This window comes from Asterias amurensis, chromosome 11 (assembly GCF_032118995.1).
Source record: "Asterias amurensis chromosome 11, ASM3211899v1".
NCBI classification, from domain to species: domain Eukaryota; kingdom Metazoa; phylum Echinodermata; class Asteroidea; order Forcipulatida; family Asteriidae; genus Asterias; species Asterias amurensis.
The window spans coordinates 12,182,686-12,198,097 of NC_092658.1; the positions used below are offsets into that span (position 1 = coordinate 12,182,686).

General features: G+C 39.6%; 1 protein-coding gene across 2 annotated transcripts in view; it reads left to right on the forward strand.

Moving 5' to 3' along the window:
- LOC139944339 (uncharacterized) overlaps positions 1-15,160 on the forward strand; it is a 43,134-nt gene extending 27,974 nt beyond the window's left edge. For both annotated transcript variants that reach the window (XM_071941338.1, XM_071941339.1), the window contains exons 8-16: positions 716-1,256; positions 1,908-2,587; positions 3,001-3,252; positions 3,664-3,993; positions 4,291-5,727; positions 6,579-7,052; positions 7,820-7,924; positions 9,909-10,022; positions 10,430-15,160. In XM_071941338.1, the coding sequence (XP_071797439.1) occupies positions 716-1,256; positions 1,908-2,587; positions 3,001-3,252; positions 3,664-3,993; positions 4,291-5,727; positions 6,579-7,052; positions 7,820-7,924; positions 9,909-10,022; positions 10,430-10,936 (4,440 nt within the window). In that variant the 3' untranslated portion in view covers positions 10,937-15,160. The remainder of the gene's footprint in view (positions 1-715; positions 1,257-1,907; positions 2,588-3,000; positions 3,253-3,663; positions 3,994-4,290; positions 5,728-6,578; positions 7,053-7,819; positions 7,925-9,908; positions 10,023-10,429) is intronic.
- The last annotated feature ends 252 nt before the right edge of the window (positions 15,161-15,412 follow it).

Consider the following 15,412-nt stretch of genomic DNA (forward strand, 5'->3'; position numbering starts at 1 on the left):
CTACCTGAAATAATGTGCAAGAAACATCAACATCTATTTGGAGTCGGGTGAAACAAATAATAATCCATGATTTACCAACACTCAATGAAAAAATGATTTATTTTTCTAGCCCTGGTTTGTTTATTATTTGGGATTACACAACTATCCTTAGTAACAGGGAGATTTCAAGCTTGAATTTCAGTACCTTTTGTCCTTTTTGGGGAGCAAATGAAGCATAACACTATGAGTGTTTGCATTGTGCTGGCTATCCCTGCAATGCCCAAGGGCGTTATTTAATCAACAGCTTTTGCATTCATACCCTAAAGAGCTCTGGGCGTGTTATTCTTTTTAAAAAGAACGCTACCTTAAAACTATTATCATCGGTTTTCCTGGTCAATTTCAACAGCAATCAATAAAAGTGCAAAAAAACGCATTCAATTTCACATACTTTTTTGTTAATGATCAAACAAGGGTTTATTTTTAGATACTACTGCATGGGAACAGTTGTGAATTTGTTTCACTTACTTGGGTTTATGTTAGTCGTCCTGTTTTATTCAAAGACAATCAAATCTTCTTTTTCACCATTCTGCAGTTGAATTCTATTTCAACCATTTACAGGACCCCTTCACACTCACAAATTTTGAGTGTAACTTTAAAATGCAATAGCTAGTTTGCAGTCTTGGTTAATATTTCCTCAAATGTGTTTTGGGTTAAACCTTGCTTTGTTTTACTTTAGGAACTACTTTCATTGGAAAAGTCTATTACAAAGCTACAAGAGGAGAAGGAGATGGATTCTCAAAATGATAACCACGAGAAGACGACTGTCGCTTCGCTTATAAATCTGGTGATCTCCAACGAAATGTCCTTAAAACCAACTGAAATTAAGGAAAGGGTTGAGATGAAGCTGAACCCTGTGAATATGACTTCTGCACCAGGCATTGACAAGCATCCAACAGACACGTCCTTGTCAGTGAATCAGGAGACTGGGTTGTCTGCAGGCCTAGACAAGACTTCACTGGCCGTCCAAGAGGTTGATGCTGCGACAACGACTGCAGGTCGCAAGGTACCAGAAGAACCTTCTAGCATGGATGCAAAAGAAGGGGAAGCTGCTGGAGACTCTGGGCGATGCATTGAGGCTGTTAAACCAGGGAAGATTTCAAGTCTGGAAACTGGCAAGCGGGCACGTAGTCCATCCTTAGAGGAAACAGCGTCTGATGGAGAGGAAAGAAACAGCAACAAAAAATCAAAATTGGATGACTCATTAGAGAGAGTAAAAGGTAAGGCTTAAGACTTTCAGGGAGTTACCCCAGGAATAACACAATGAGGGAAGGTTTCACTAGTTACTCGCACCCAAGGATGCCGAAATGTTTGACTGGCAGGTGGTAGGGGTGTTGGAAACCACAGAATCTAGCTTTGGCTACTGACAAGATATCTACATGTAGAAGCCTGCTACACAAAAAAACAGATGGCTCCACTTATCACGGTTCAGATTTGGGTACGTCTTTATGTCTGCACAGAGTAAATATGAGTGAAGCAAATTTTCAGCCCCTCAACAAATACTCTGACCCCACTTAGCTATGTGGAATAGTCCAGTCTAGGATATCAAGTACTTGACTCCCCAGGCTTTGCATGGTGGAAAAAGCAGTAAAATAAGTAACATTTGCCATGGTGTAGTGTTTTAAGCCTTCACTTAATGGTTTAAAGGCAGTTGACACTATTGGTAATTGTCAAAAGCCAGTCTTCTCACTTGGTGTATCTCAACATATGCATAAAATAACAAACCTGTGAAAATTTGAGCTCAATTGGTCGTTGAAGTTGCGAGATAATAATGAAAGAAAAAACACCCTTGTCACACGAAGTTGTGTGCTTTCAGATGCTTGATTTCGATATGGTGGAATTTTGATTTTTTTTTACCCGTTTTTCCCAAGGGGACCAACGTGTTGCTAAAGACGACCTCAAAGATCCCCCGGAAAGCATGCACCCAGTGAAAAAAGCTGCTACATCCTCGTCACCATTGGCTTCCCCACAACTAGTGGAAACTGTTGTGAATTCCTCGGAGCCAGTGGATTCCCTCCAACCAGTGAAAAAAGTTGTAAAATCCGGAGAGCCAGTGGCTTCCCCTCAAACAGTGAAAACAGTCCTGAAATCCTTGGAGCAAGTAGCTTCCCCACAACCAGTGACAACAGATGTGAAATCCATGGAGTCAGTGGTGGCCCCACAACCTTTGAAAACAGCTGTTACATCCTCAAAACATGTGGCTTCCCCACGACCAGTGAAAACAGTTGTGAATTCCTCGGAGCCAGTGAAAACAGTTGTGAAAACCTCAGAGCCAGTTACTTCCCCGAAAACAGTTGTGAATTCCTCTGAGCCAGTGAATACAGTTAAGAAAACCCCGGAGCCAGTGGCTTCCCCACAACAAGTGAAAACAGCTGTTACATCCTCAGAGCCAGTGGCTTCCCAGTCAAACCAAGTAGAGACGGCAGAGCCTACGAAGCCTGATGCAGTGCCAAGGAAGTCGTCGGCAACCCCGCCACTCTCTCAGGCACCCTCCCAATCTGGAGCTCCTCCAGCTCGACGGACTGGCAAATCAAAACAAATGACCACAAAGGTTGTACTAACTGGAAAATTCATTTTAATAGTAATGATTTTGGCGTTTTCTATAGCTCCTGTATCCACAAAAACTGCTCAAGGCACTTGCCTCAATAAAAAAGTTCCCAATTGGTTGTCTTCTAGCGATGCCGAATCAATAACATTTCAAAAACTGTATACTCAGTACTTTCTTGAGTCCTGTGGAAAAAAAACAGGCTCATGGGGTGCAAATCCATCCTGATAAAGCTTATGACGCTAATTTATTTATAAAAATGGAAGACCCTCTTCTTTTTGGCTTCATTTTAACGTTCAGGAAATTTGGAAACGATTTCAACATTTGTTGTTTATGGTCAAACAGTTGAATAATTCTGTCCCAAGCTTTTTGTGAACGCAACAAAATGAAACTTATTTGCTGTCTGAATTAACCCACAGGACCTTAGGCTTATGATTGAGAAGCATGCTCAGGCATCACTTCAAGCCCACCTGAAGCTCCTCCGTAGGCAGCTGGAGATATCCAGCAAAGGTGAGCGGATGTGGGAGACACGTTGTCAGGAAACCCAGAAACAACTCGAGATTGTGCAAGGAGAGCTCTCTAAAGTCAAAGAGGAAGGGGACAGCATGAAATCCAAAATAGCGGAACTATATAATTGTAAGGAGAATTTGACGAAGAAACTTCATGAAAAGGTAGGCTATGGAATTCTTTTTTTTATTGTGCCCACCATGGGTATATTTTTCCCTGGAACTTTATCAAACTTCTCAAGTAATCGTTTTCCTTTGCCACGATAAAATTTTGACTTGACAATAATGTAGTCCTGTATAGTCTATGTTTCAACCAAAAAGGTGCTCAACGCGCTTGATCAAAGAGAGACACTCCATGAAACAAGTTTTTATGATTTTATGAGACCAATTTATGAAGCATTTCATGAGGGTTAAGTAGGTGCTGCAGTGCATTCAGCAGCCATTGCCAGAAACACCGACTGAACCCCTTATCTTAACTGTACTGGGTACCCACCTACACTCTGCTGATGCAAATTGTTGAAAGAGTACAAAACAGGTTGAAGTTTTAGATTGTTCTGTGTTTATTTTATTGCTTAGGGTATTGAAGTCAACACTGCATCAAATGCAACTCAGTATGACTGTGATGACTTCACTGAGGTTATGGACAAAGTCCTTGTTGAGATGGAATCATCTGAAACGCTGCCTGTTTCAAATCCCATTGTTATTTCTGATCCTCGCCCAAACCTACTGGAATCTGGGAACAAGTCGACATCCTCTTCCTTAAACGAAGAAGCTTCCATGAAAGTAGCAGAAGCCCCAAATGTGGCAAATGCCACAGTTCTGTCATCAGCTGATGCTAAAGAAAATCCCCTGTTTGTCCCACCACTAGTGCCGCACTCAGCAGTTCAGCCACAGACAACCACTCCGGTATGGACAAGCCAATATATGTGTTTTTACTTACAAGGCAAATTTGTCAGTAAGTCACTTCTTCACATGCAAGTGTATCTGCTGTGTACTTCATATTTGCCGCTTTAAGTTAAACAAAAAAATCACCCATTTCAGTATTCAAAGGCAATTAAAATGACAGAAACTTTTAATACGGAGGAGCTTAGTCTTTGTTCAATCCAAAATTCTTCTGTAAAGGTGTTTTGATCTTCATTATTATAAAGATAAATAAATTTTGGTATGTGATATATATTTGGTTCTTTTGCATCACATTTGCAGGAATCCATTCCAGCTGTGTCTGCTGGGCCTTCTGTCACTCCTAATGCAGAGGCTTCCAAGGAAACTCGGATTGCATCTTTAGAACCGGCTTTGGTATCATCTCAACCACAGGCGCCACCTACGATGATCTGCCTTGAGAAACCGAATAATGGAACTTCAGTTTTGCCCCCAAAATTAGCACAACATACCATTCAAGGTGTTTGTAGTAGAGTAACTTCCGTGCAAGCAACAGCAAGTCCGGGCGCACTGATAGTACAAACAGCATCCCCTGATACAACAGCAGTTGTGACCAATAATAATGCTGCTCTTCCTAGGAAAGCCCTGACACCAGAAATCCAAGAAATTGAGCTTCCACCTCGCAGTACTCCTGGGAAGCAAGTTGTACCTTCGCCTAGAGTGAGACAATCTCAATCGCCTCAAACACTGAAGTCTGGGTCTCCTGCTGCACAAACTCCTCCAAGGGGGTTGATTCCTATAACTTCCCAACATGCAAGAACGACTGGAGCAATAAATGTATCAATAGTACCCAATGTTACAGTTTCTGCAAAATCTGCAAGACCACAGAAGGTCACAACACCGGTCACCAAACTGCAAACCCCATTAGTGACAGCTTCTCAAAAAACTGCAGCAACCCCACAAGCAAATCGAAATACCACGTCGGAGCATGTACTCATAGATTTGACTGATGATATGGAAGAGCCCAGCGGTTCTGTCGCCAAACAACCGGCTGTCAAGACCCCACAGGCGACAACGACAGTTGCATCATTGATGCAACAGCCTCAAAGCACGGCCTCTAAGAGGACACCTCCGTCATATGGTTATCATCAAACTTCAACGGGCCAGATTGCACCAAGCAATACTCAGGGATCGATCACAAGGAGGACAGGACAGCAACAGGAAGCGCAATCTCCTCACAAACCTGCCACGCAGATGGTGAGACCAAATGCCCAGCAGCCACGCCCGCAAGTTGTGTCCCCGAGGCATTTCACCGTTGCTCCACCAAACCGAACTGTCGGAACGGTACAGTATCGCATGCCATCAGTACACCCAAGACAAAATACCCCCAGGTTACCTCAGGTCAATTCAATGGTATCTGCAGTGTCAGTTCCCCAGGCTACTGCACACTCAACGCTAAATACTTCTCAAGTGTCCTCAGCATCTACACCCGTACGCTATATAAACCCAGCCTTAATGGCAAATGTCTCCATGGCCTTGAACCACTCCTTCGCCAACACTAACACATCGACTGCTGTAGCTCAACATGCCCCTATAGCAGCAGTCACTGCATACCCCATGTCAGCACAGCAGATACGAAGTGTTGCTCCGATTCTACAGGGGATGTCAGTCCCCATTGTGACTCAGGCCCTCAATAATGTGTTCTTCCCATCGGCAGTCCAGGCTGGAATTCCTGCTGGAAGATTACCTCAACAAGTACAGGTAAGGAAACATTCTTGTCATATTATTTTATTGCCAAGATTGTACCCAGTCAGTTTCCCTTGTGGTTTATTACTTGTAACTTGAAATACAAACTCACATCCCCTTGAAGGTGATCCCTTTGCTGCCACTTCCCAAGTTGAATAAGAATAGTGGGTGTGATCCCTGGCTTTACAGTAGTTTCAGTGACAAAATTATAATAATATCGAAGTCTTATATAGGGAACGTATCTCAAGACGCTGTGCATATACAAACTTTCAGAAAGATGGGTTATTACAATGATGAATTCTGAGACCCAATTATTGCGCACCTTATAATGATTTTACAAGGTACTTTGGCGCATACAGCAGCCACAGCCAGGAACACCGGGTAAACCCCTTCTCTTTTCAATGGGTGCACTGGGTTCTTTTTACATACGTTACATAACACATGTGACCAACAACTTTACGTCCCATCCAAAGGCGAAGCAATGGTAAGTGTCTTGCCTAAGGACACAAGTGTCACGGCTGGGGATTCAAAACCACACTCTGCTGATCAGAAACACCAGAGTTTGAATTTGGTGCTCTTAAGCGCTCGGCCACGACACTTCCATACGGAGAAAGCCAACATTTGGGCTAGGTAGCTCAGTTGGTAGAGCTCCGGCAGGTTAATCTGGAGTACGCAGGTTCATGTCTCCTTCTATTCAAATTTTATTTTTCAACCAAAAAATTGTACAAAGGTTTAAAGGAAAAACAGTGAATGAATACAGCCTGTAGTGGTGGTGCTGATAATTACAGATTTTAACTTCTTTGAGCAATTTTTGATAAAAAAAAACGGTGTTATTCAATTACCGCCCCTTCAAATTTGTCTTACAGGGAGTAGTAAGGACACCTCAGAATACCATATCAGCAACTCAGGTTGTCACACAACTGCAGCAGCAACAGCAACAACAACAAATGCAACACATGCAGATGCTAGCCCAGCAGCAGCTTCTCCAGAAACATCAAGCCCAGCAACAGCAGGCCCAACAACAGCAAGCACAGCAGCAGGCACAGCAGCAACAAGCCCATCAACAGCAAGCACAGCAAGCACAGCAACAGCAAGCCCAGCAGCAACAAGCCCAGAAGCAACATGCCCAGCAGCAGCAAGTCCAGCAGCAGCAAGCCCAGCAGCAGCAAGCCCAGCAGCAGCATCAGATTCAACAGCAGATGATGCAGCAGAAGCTACAGCAGCATCAGCAGAAAGCCAGAGCTGCAGAGGAGCAACGACAGCAGGCAAGCCAGCAACAGAAGCTGCAACTGCAGTTACAGCATCAACAGGTCACCCAAGCTAAACATCAACAACTTCAGGTAAATATTAATAGATAGATAAATATATGCAATACCTTTGATTGTATTTTCGCAGAAGATACAGTCATGAGTTGAAATCTAGACTTATCCATTTCATAAGGCAAAATAACAGGTTTCTCTAGGGGATTATTTTCCTGAGACGATGCACAAACAAATTGCATTCAAGTTTTTTATTTTTATATCACTCACATACATCCTTGTTATTTAATAACAAATTCACAATAAACAATAAATGATATGAAAACTCATCTACCCAACACCTTGACAATTTTGAAAACTCCCTTCTAAACAACATGTATGAGTCATGTAGACACCATTTTTTTCCGCTGTGACACAACCTTAAATTGGAAATTAGGCTGCAAACAATCGCTTCAAAGCGTCCTTAATAATCAATATTGGGCTCATGTATTCAATTCCCAGCTTAGGCCATGTTTGAGTAGAGATTTGCATTGGTTCTCTCCTATGCAACAATGTTTTTTCTCGGAATCCTCCGACTTCCTACTCAATCGCCTCGAATCGTCTCGATCTCTGGCTGTGCTTCTTGGTCATAAATGGGCCATGTGGCTTGCTGCCAAAGCCTGCGGCTCAATCATGCTTTTGACGTTACCCTCGAAATTCAGCTTCTCAGCTGCCAGGAAGGATGATTAGCCTCTCAAATTTCATCAAACCATATCAAATCACATGATCTTTACAATCGTACTTTATTTTGATTTGAACTTAACATTTTTATTACCTGTAAACTAAAATTGATGTTTATGTCTTTACAGGCTCACCAGCATGTCCAAAAGCTACAGAATCAGCAGTTGCAGCAACAGCGTGCTCTTATCCAACAGACTGTACAGAAGGTACACAGTGCCAATCTGGAGCTAAAGGTGAGAAACCTCATTATCATTGCCTACTGCAATTATTTCACTCAAACCCTGCTACCATGAGCGTAGGAGAGATAGCTGCTGCTAAGCAAAAAGCCATTTTCGTGTTAGATTTGAATATTGTCTGGTATAATGTCTTGTTTGATCACAAATTACCACTTAAATTTGAATTCCTCGGACTATCGGACAGTTGCTATGTTAAATAATTCAGGGCATTCACCCATACTCAATTATGGAGGTTGCTATGCAAAGGCTAGCCTCAAACCATTTGACAAAGCAACTGTCTCTGAAGTCTGAGGAATTTAAATGTAAGCGGTGCTTTGTGATTAAGCAAGTCATTGTACCAGACTAACTCACAAATAGCTCACAAGTAGCGTAGTCTCATTGGGTTTTTCAGGGTTTCGTATTAACGTTTTTGTGAGTATCGACCTCGAGCTCATTCACCCATCGGTCCTTCTGATCAGCCCCCGATTTCAAGAAACTCATCGCAAGTAGCGACGCATCATAGGGTTTGCAATGCATCACAGACCTAAGACACGTCGCGGCTGCGACGAGTTCCACAATCCATTTCACCAAACACGTCGTAAGCGCGACGAGTCACAATACAAACTATTTTCACTCTTAATAAAAACAACCCTTTGGACGAGGATGAACTGCTAAAGTTCTGCGGCTGTTTTATGTTGTGTACAACTTGGTCATGAAACAGTCGTGTATTATAGTTCATTCAAGATGGCAGACACTCAACCGTTTCGGACTAGTGTTTAGGTATTTTTTTTTTATTTTTTATATTTATTTATTTATTTAGTTGTTTTAGTTTGTGTGTGTTCGTTTGTTATGCGTGTGTTTGTTTTCTTTTCTTTTACCCGTCCCTTTTTTTATTTTATTGGGGGGGGGGGGGTAAATTTCCATTTGTTGTCTAGTGTCTTCCCGATTGGTTCACGGAAGTTATGTGTGGTAATTGTTATGTCCTTTCATGCATTTTGTGCGTAACCGAATGAAACATAGCATTCTTACGACGACCCATAACTTACGACGTGTTCTTCCTCGTCAAGGAACTTGCGACGTATCCAACGCATCGTAACTTTGATGAAATCGATTTCATACGCATCGCAACTTACGACGTGTAACCAGTCGCAACTTGCACTTGCGACGCGTTGCAGTGCTTCGTGAAATCGGGGGGAAGGTCTCCCATTATAACAAGTCTCTTACCTTACACTTAGCCTCCGGTTCATACTTCAGGTGAACTGTGATAGAAAAAAGCAACCTTTTCTGCACCACATTCGGAAAACAGTGCATTTATAATCATTGTTTGCATCATTCAAATTCGAACTGTCCTTTGGCGTGCAAATACCATTGTGATTGGTACGCTTTAAGTTTTCTTATCATGTCATTGGTGTCACATTTCAAATAAGGGTCGGAACATCCTGTGAGCTTGCTATTTCTTACTGATTTTCCATGATATTCAATTAAACGTGTAGAATGTACAGGCCCATTTTTTTTAAACACACTGTCAAGGTCGTTGTGTTTCAAATTAAATTAACATGAGTTCACAATTTTTATCACTCATATTATGTTCTGATCCTTCAATCCGGTACATTAGTTAATGGGATGGATCACATAAACCTTTCTATTACATCGTCACAGGATAAATTTTCGCCAACTGAGTATGGAAAGCTAGAGCCCCATCCAAGCAAAACCAAAATCGATACACAGGTTGTGACAACTTTACACTAAGTTCAAAAATAGGGTTGAATTTTTTTTAAATTAAAACAAAAATTCTCAATTAAGTCTTATCAATTGAATGTTATGCCACAATGGAATATGTATAGTTTTTAAAAGCTAAATAGGTGTGGCAATCTTCAAAACACCTGGTATATAAACCAAGTCGGTTTAAACTTCTCATATCCTTAAGTAGAAGAGTTTCATTTATTCTATCATTTTCTCATCATCATTCTTTCTCCACCCACCCCACCCCTCAACTCAACAGAAGAAGCTTGACCTTGTGAATAAGGATTTCTTGACTGTCCAAGCCAAGCTACAGAACAAGGAGAACATGACTTTCCGCCAACGAGACCTTGAGATGCAATTACGACACTTGGATGTGAGAACTTGCTATTTTTCTTTGGAAGCATTGTTTGGTACTTGATATGTGGCATGGTGTGTCCCTGCCCCCCTTATGTGAAACCTTACATCACAGAAAAATTCCATTAAAGAAAAGGCCAGAATAAAAACATCTTTTTCCTCTGGCTACTCACTGTCACACCTTTTATCTCCATTTCTTTAAAAAAAAATTGGATTTAGCATATTTTATATACATCTTCCAGTGTTTACTAGTTAAATCTTATTCATTTCATCAAATGGTCACTAGCCATGATAAAAAGAATACACATTCAAGAAGTTAATTTATTTCGAACTCATTATTGGGGCAGCAGCAACTTTTCACAAATCAATATAAATTCAACAAGTCTCATGTCTCAATATAACTTGTATTCTTTTTTACTGTTTCAGAGTCAAAAACAACAATTGCAGGGTGAAATAAACAAGAATGCCAGCTTGCATCAACAACATCAGCAGACATACGAGCGGCTGATGGCTAGTATAAATAACACTGCCATGAATGCCAATCCCAATGCTGCCACCAAATTAGGACCTCCAAGTCACCCTGCTCCCCTGCCCGCACTGCAGCCATCGACATCAAAGGGACCTCCCAAGCCTGAACTCAACATCACTAAGGTAGAAACAGGAATTGTACTCTCCTGGAATATGACCCTGGATGGGTATGATTCACAGATCGATGTCTACCATCTCTATGCCTATCAGGAATCAGAAGCCCCTGCCACCACAACCCTCTGGAAGAAGATTGGAGAGGTCAGGGCGCTGCCTCTCCCAATGGCTTGTACACTGACACAGTTCCAAGCAGGAAGTGTCTACCATTTCGCTGTTTGTGCTGTGGATATTCAGGGCCAAAGTGGTCCCTTCAGTGAGCCCTCAAGTATAAATCTACCACGAAACTGAAAGGAATTTTCAGAGAAACAATTTCCAGAGCTGAATGCTCGTTTGATAACCTTTTGTACTTGTGCATGTGTGGTTGGTGTGTGTGTTTGAAAGAATGTCTAAGTATAGTTCTTTGTCAACTATAAGATGAAAATTAAATCCAGATTTCATAGTTATCGTACTGCTGAATTTTTTTTGTCATGAACAAAACGTCATTATAAATTTGGTGTATTTCTGAATTCGCTGTCTTTGCAATGATATGAAACCAATTGGTTGTTCCATCAGTTCAAATTTTTATGACTACCTTACTGTATTAAGTTTTAAATTTGTCAGCCAAAATATAACCGGAGTTACTCTTGTTTTACGGAGTTTTAATTCAAGCTTAACCTCTCAGTGAATCCAAAGATATTTACTTGCAGCAACTTTAGCTCAAAATTTGGGGATGTAAGGCAATCTTTTATTCACTCATGCAATCACCACATTTTGGCGCCAGACTGCAGTAGTACAATTCATGCAAGTAACCATGCTATTGATGTTTTTCTCTGAGATTTAGATATTTGCCTCGCGCCACCTTCTATTTTAAGCGTTGGCATGAGTGCTAGTTTGGTTTGATTTTTGTATTTATTTTTGTCATGGTTTGAAAAATCATTTCTAAAAAAGATAAAACGACCAAACATAGAATCTGCTACATGTGTCTCCATAATGGACAAGCTTTTATTGTGTGCCTGTAAATAATAATTATATGTACTATATAATTTATGATTTTTTTTCCTATGTGTTTTTGTCTATGTAACTAGTGATTTAGATATTCATAATCATTAAGTTTAATTTGTATCTGTTTTCTAAAAGGAAATTTATAGAACTCATGTGGATTAAGAGTTCTGACTTTTTGAAGGAAGAGTTGCCCAAGGTTGTTCCTATTTTCAGTTATGAAGTGGAATGCCAGTTTTTGTTTTGCAAGAAGACAGTATCTGCTTGATAAGCCAAACTACAAAAAGAAATTAAGAATTCTCAAAAACATATCCAAAAGATGGCATCAAATTTTTCACTCCACTGTTCAAGACAATAAAACATTTTTATGAAGAAATTCAAGATTTTTAAAGTTTATCAAGGTCCAATGAGTTTGAATTTCAACAAAACCTAGCTCTCATATATCACCAACAAGGCACAGACTACATAGCCATAAGTGTATGCTGCATAGATTTCAGTCTAAAAATAAAATCAGTAGATTCTTGCATAGTATTGCATCACAGGTTCAAACAATGCTCTCACCAAATTCAACGAATTACCTGTCATGAGCTGAGAGATGTTTGCTTTCATAAGTGCATATTTTAATGAAAAATGTATGAAACAAAACATTAGCTGGTGTCACACCTGAAAGTCCGTTTGTCTTGTTCTCGGTGCTAGAACGTTAAAAAGGGACCATTTCGAGGGACGGCCACATCGTCTCAAAAGTGCCCTGTTGTTTGAATTTGGCAATGGTGGCACAAGGAAGCCTTTGACTTGTGAAAACAAACTTTGCAACCATCTTAAAGGCAGTGGTAATTACTCAAAATAATTATCATCATAAAACCTTTCTCGATTACGAGTAATGGGGAGAGGTTGATAGTATAAAACATTGTGAGAAACAGCTCCCACTGAAGTAACATAGTTTTCGAGAAAGAAGTAATTTTCCACGAATTTGATTTCGAGACCTCGAGTTTAGAACTTGAGGTCTCGAAATCAAGCATCAGAAAGCACACAACTTCGTGTGACAAGGGTGTTTTTTCTTTCATTACTATCTCGCAACTTGGACGACCGATTGAGCTCAAATTTTCACAGGTTTATTATTTTATGTATATGTTGAGATTCACCAACTGTCAAGACTAGTCTTTGACAATTACCAATAGTGTCCACTGTTTTTAAACAAGAATTTAGCTGCTCCAGTGTGGACATGGTTCAAATCATTTATGTTTACTCAAAAGCATTACAGCTTTCGGTCCTTGCGAAAGTTAAAATAGCTTTCTATTTCAAAAGGTTGACTGCTAGTGTGAACAAAAACTACTTTTGAAGTTGTTCAGTATACAGGGTTATTTTGTGGGCATTATTAAAACCTTAACTTGGTTTTACAAGTGCATTTTAACTCCTAATACCACAACATCTATCAGAATCGCAACTTTTTGAAGCTTTCGTCTTGTCAGTGCAGAAACATCACATCTCAGTTGTATAATAACATCATATATTGTGTGAAGAAAAAGGCTCTTTGCATAAACATTGTATAGCCACACCATAGAGTGCTGTATCTGGGATCATCATAGAAATGAAATACTCAAATTTGTGGGCCATGTTAAGGGTATTTTTCTAGATACATGTACATGCTTGCACTGGCACTAGATAGTGTAGTACTTCTGAAGCCCCCTCCCAAAAGTAGTACTTATCAACTTTGTTCATTCAAAAGTGATGCACATTATTAAAATCAACATTTAATACACCTAAGTCATAGTTGGTCTCTGACCCTGCTATTACTTCTTGTATGACCACGAAATTGTTAAAAACCTTTTTTTTTACTACTTTTACTTCGTTATTTTGTATCTTTATATTGAAACCCAATCAGAAATCCCATCCCTTTTATGATATTATTTATTAATGTTTTTTGCAAAAAGAAGTGAAATGAAATTTAAAAAAGATTAATTTCAGCAACTGCCACCTGCTTATCCATGTACATTGTTATGTAATGTTTAAACAAACGTATTTCATTTTTATAATGATGTAACTTGTGTACAACTTTCTGTACTTTTAAATTTGTTCCATTGTTGTAAAAGAGAAGAATTAGATTGAGTTATTTAAAGATGTAAATGAGTGGATGAGTTTTATGTCTTAGTAGCCCTCTGTCTCTCATAATGTTGTTGACGATGTTCTGCGAAGGTTAGTTACATCCTATGTTGGCATGCGCAGCAGTTAGTACGTTTTCAATAGAGGAACAATAGTAGTTGCTTACTAATAAAAAAAACGCAAGTTCTAATAGTTTATATAGAATGACAACAACCACACAAACATTGGTCAAAACCCAAGAAAATGATTTTAGGTAAAACAACATACATGTAGTTGTATTAAAGACTCTAATTTATTTTGAATTTTGGTATGAGCCCATATTCAAATAAGACGGCAATTCTCTGCATGATAGTATATTGTAAATACAAGAAAAATGTATAAACATTATTGTCCGATCCTGACATAATACACGTCCATCAGTCATGTACTATATAAACTTGTTTGCATTTCAAAATAGGTTGCCTTTTTGCAAAAATCGGGTCATGCAATTTCAAACTTTAAGACCAAAATAAATTAGTAGGGCCTATTGCAATCCATGTGACACCTTCCAATTCTGCATACCTCTGATCAAATAAAACAATGATATAGTTTCACTTTTAAATTCTTGAAATATTTGAATTGAGAAAAGACAACAAAAATTTCTGATGATTTTTATCCAATGAGCTGAGGACTTTGTGTTGTATGCAAGTTAGCAAGCCCGGGAGTTGCATGATCACGTGCTTCGAGCAGCATTTTATTATACATAGTGAGCAGTTTTCAGACCCTGTTGTGTTAATGTATTAGGTATTAATGTAATACGTAATTATAGTTTTTATTGGGGAAGTGTAGCTTCCGAATCGAAAAAAACCCGAAGTTGTTTATGACCATTTCATTAAGATTGACCAATGAAAACAACTGTTTGTAAAGCCGTTGGATGACCACGTGACTTCACCGGTGTGCTTGAGACTCACAGTTTCAAAGACAAAACGGACGCCGTCAACATGTTTCGAGTTGTGTTCATTAGTGTCCAACAAGTTGGAGTTTTAATGGGATTTCCAATGATATGGTACAAGAACCTCACAAGTGTAATGGTGAGTTAACTTTTTTGATTGTGATAATGATGATAGAAAGGATTTTCTTATCAAGAATTTGACTAGAATGTAGCGCCCGTATTTGATACAAGCTGCCGTGTCATTTATGCACATCTAGCCCCACTTTGCCACCCAACAATATCATGACAATAGGGGCTAATGCACATCCACGCCTTTCCTGTTTTCGTTCATACACACAAACAAATGCAAATTGTAAAAATTCCATTGCCTGAGTTCTAAGTCTGGATAGTCTCACTAGGTTAGTTGTTATGGTCATTAATTTCCAGCTGTTTTCCAATAATGTTAAAGTTTTTGGAATAAAAAAATTGTTAAATAATTTTCAGGCTCAAACATTGACATGTGGATTATACCAAACTCAAATTAAAAGTTTTAAATTGTTTGTTTGTTTGTTTGTTTGTTTAAACAAAAATCAAACTCTCTGTCACTGGTTCCAGTTCAATGAGCTGAAACAACAAAAACCTTAAATTGTCTTAAACTCCTTACTACAATGATGTACTGACTCGAAACTTAGTGACAATTGTGTGTAGAGGCCCCTTTCTTTACAAATGGCATTACCGCCTTTCTTCCAGTCTCGACTGAGTGGTGTCTGGTTAAA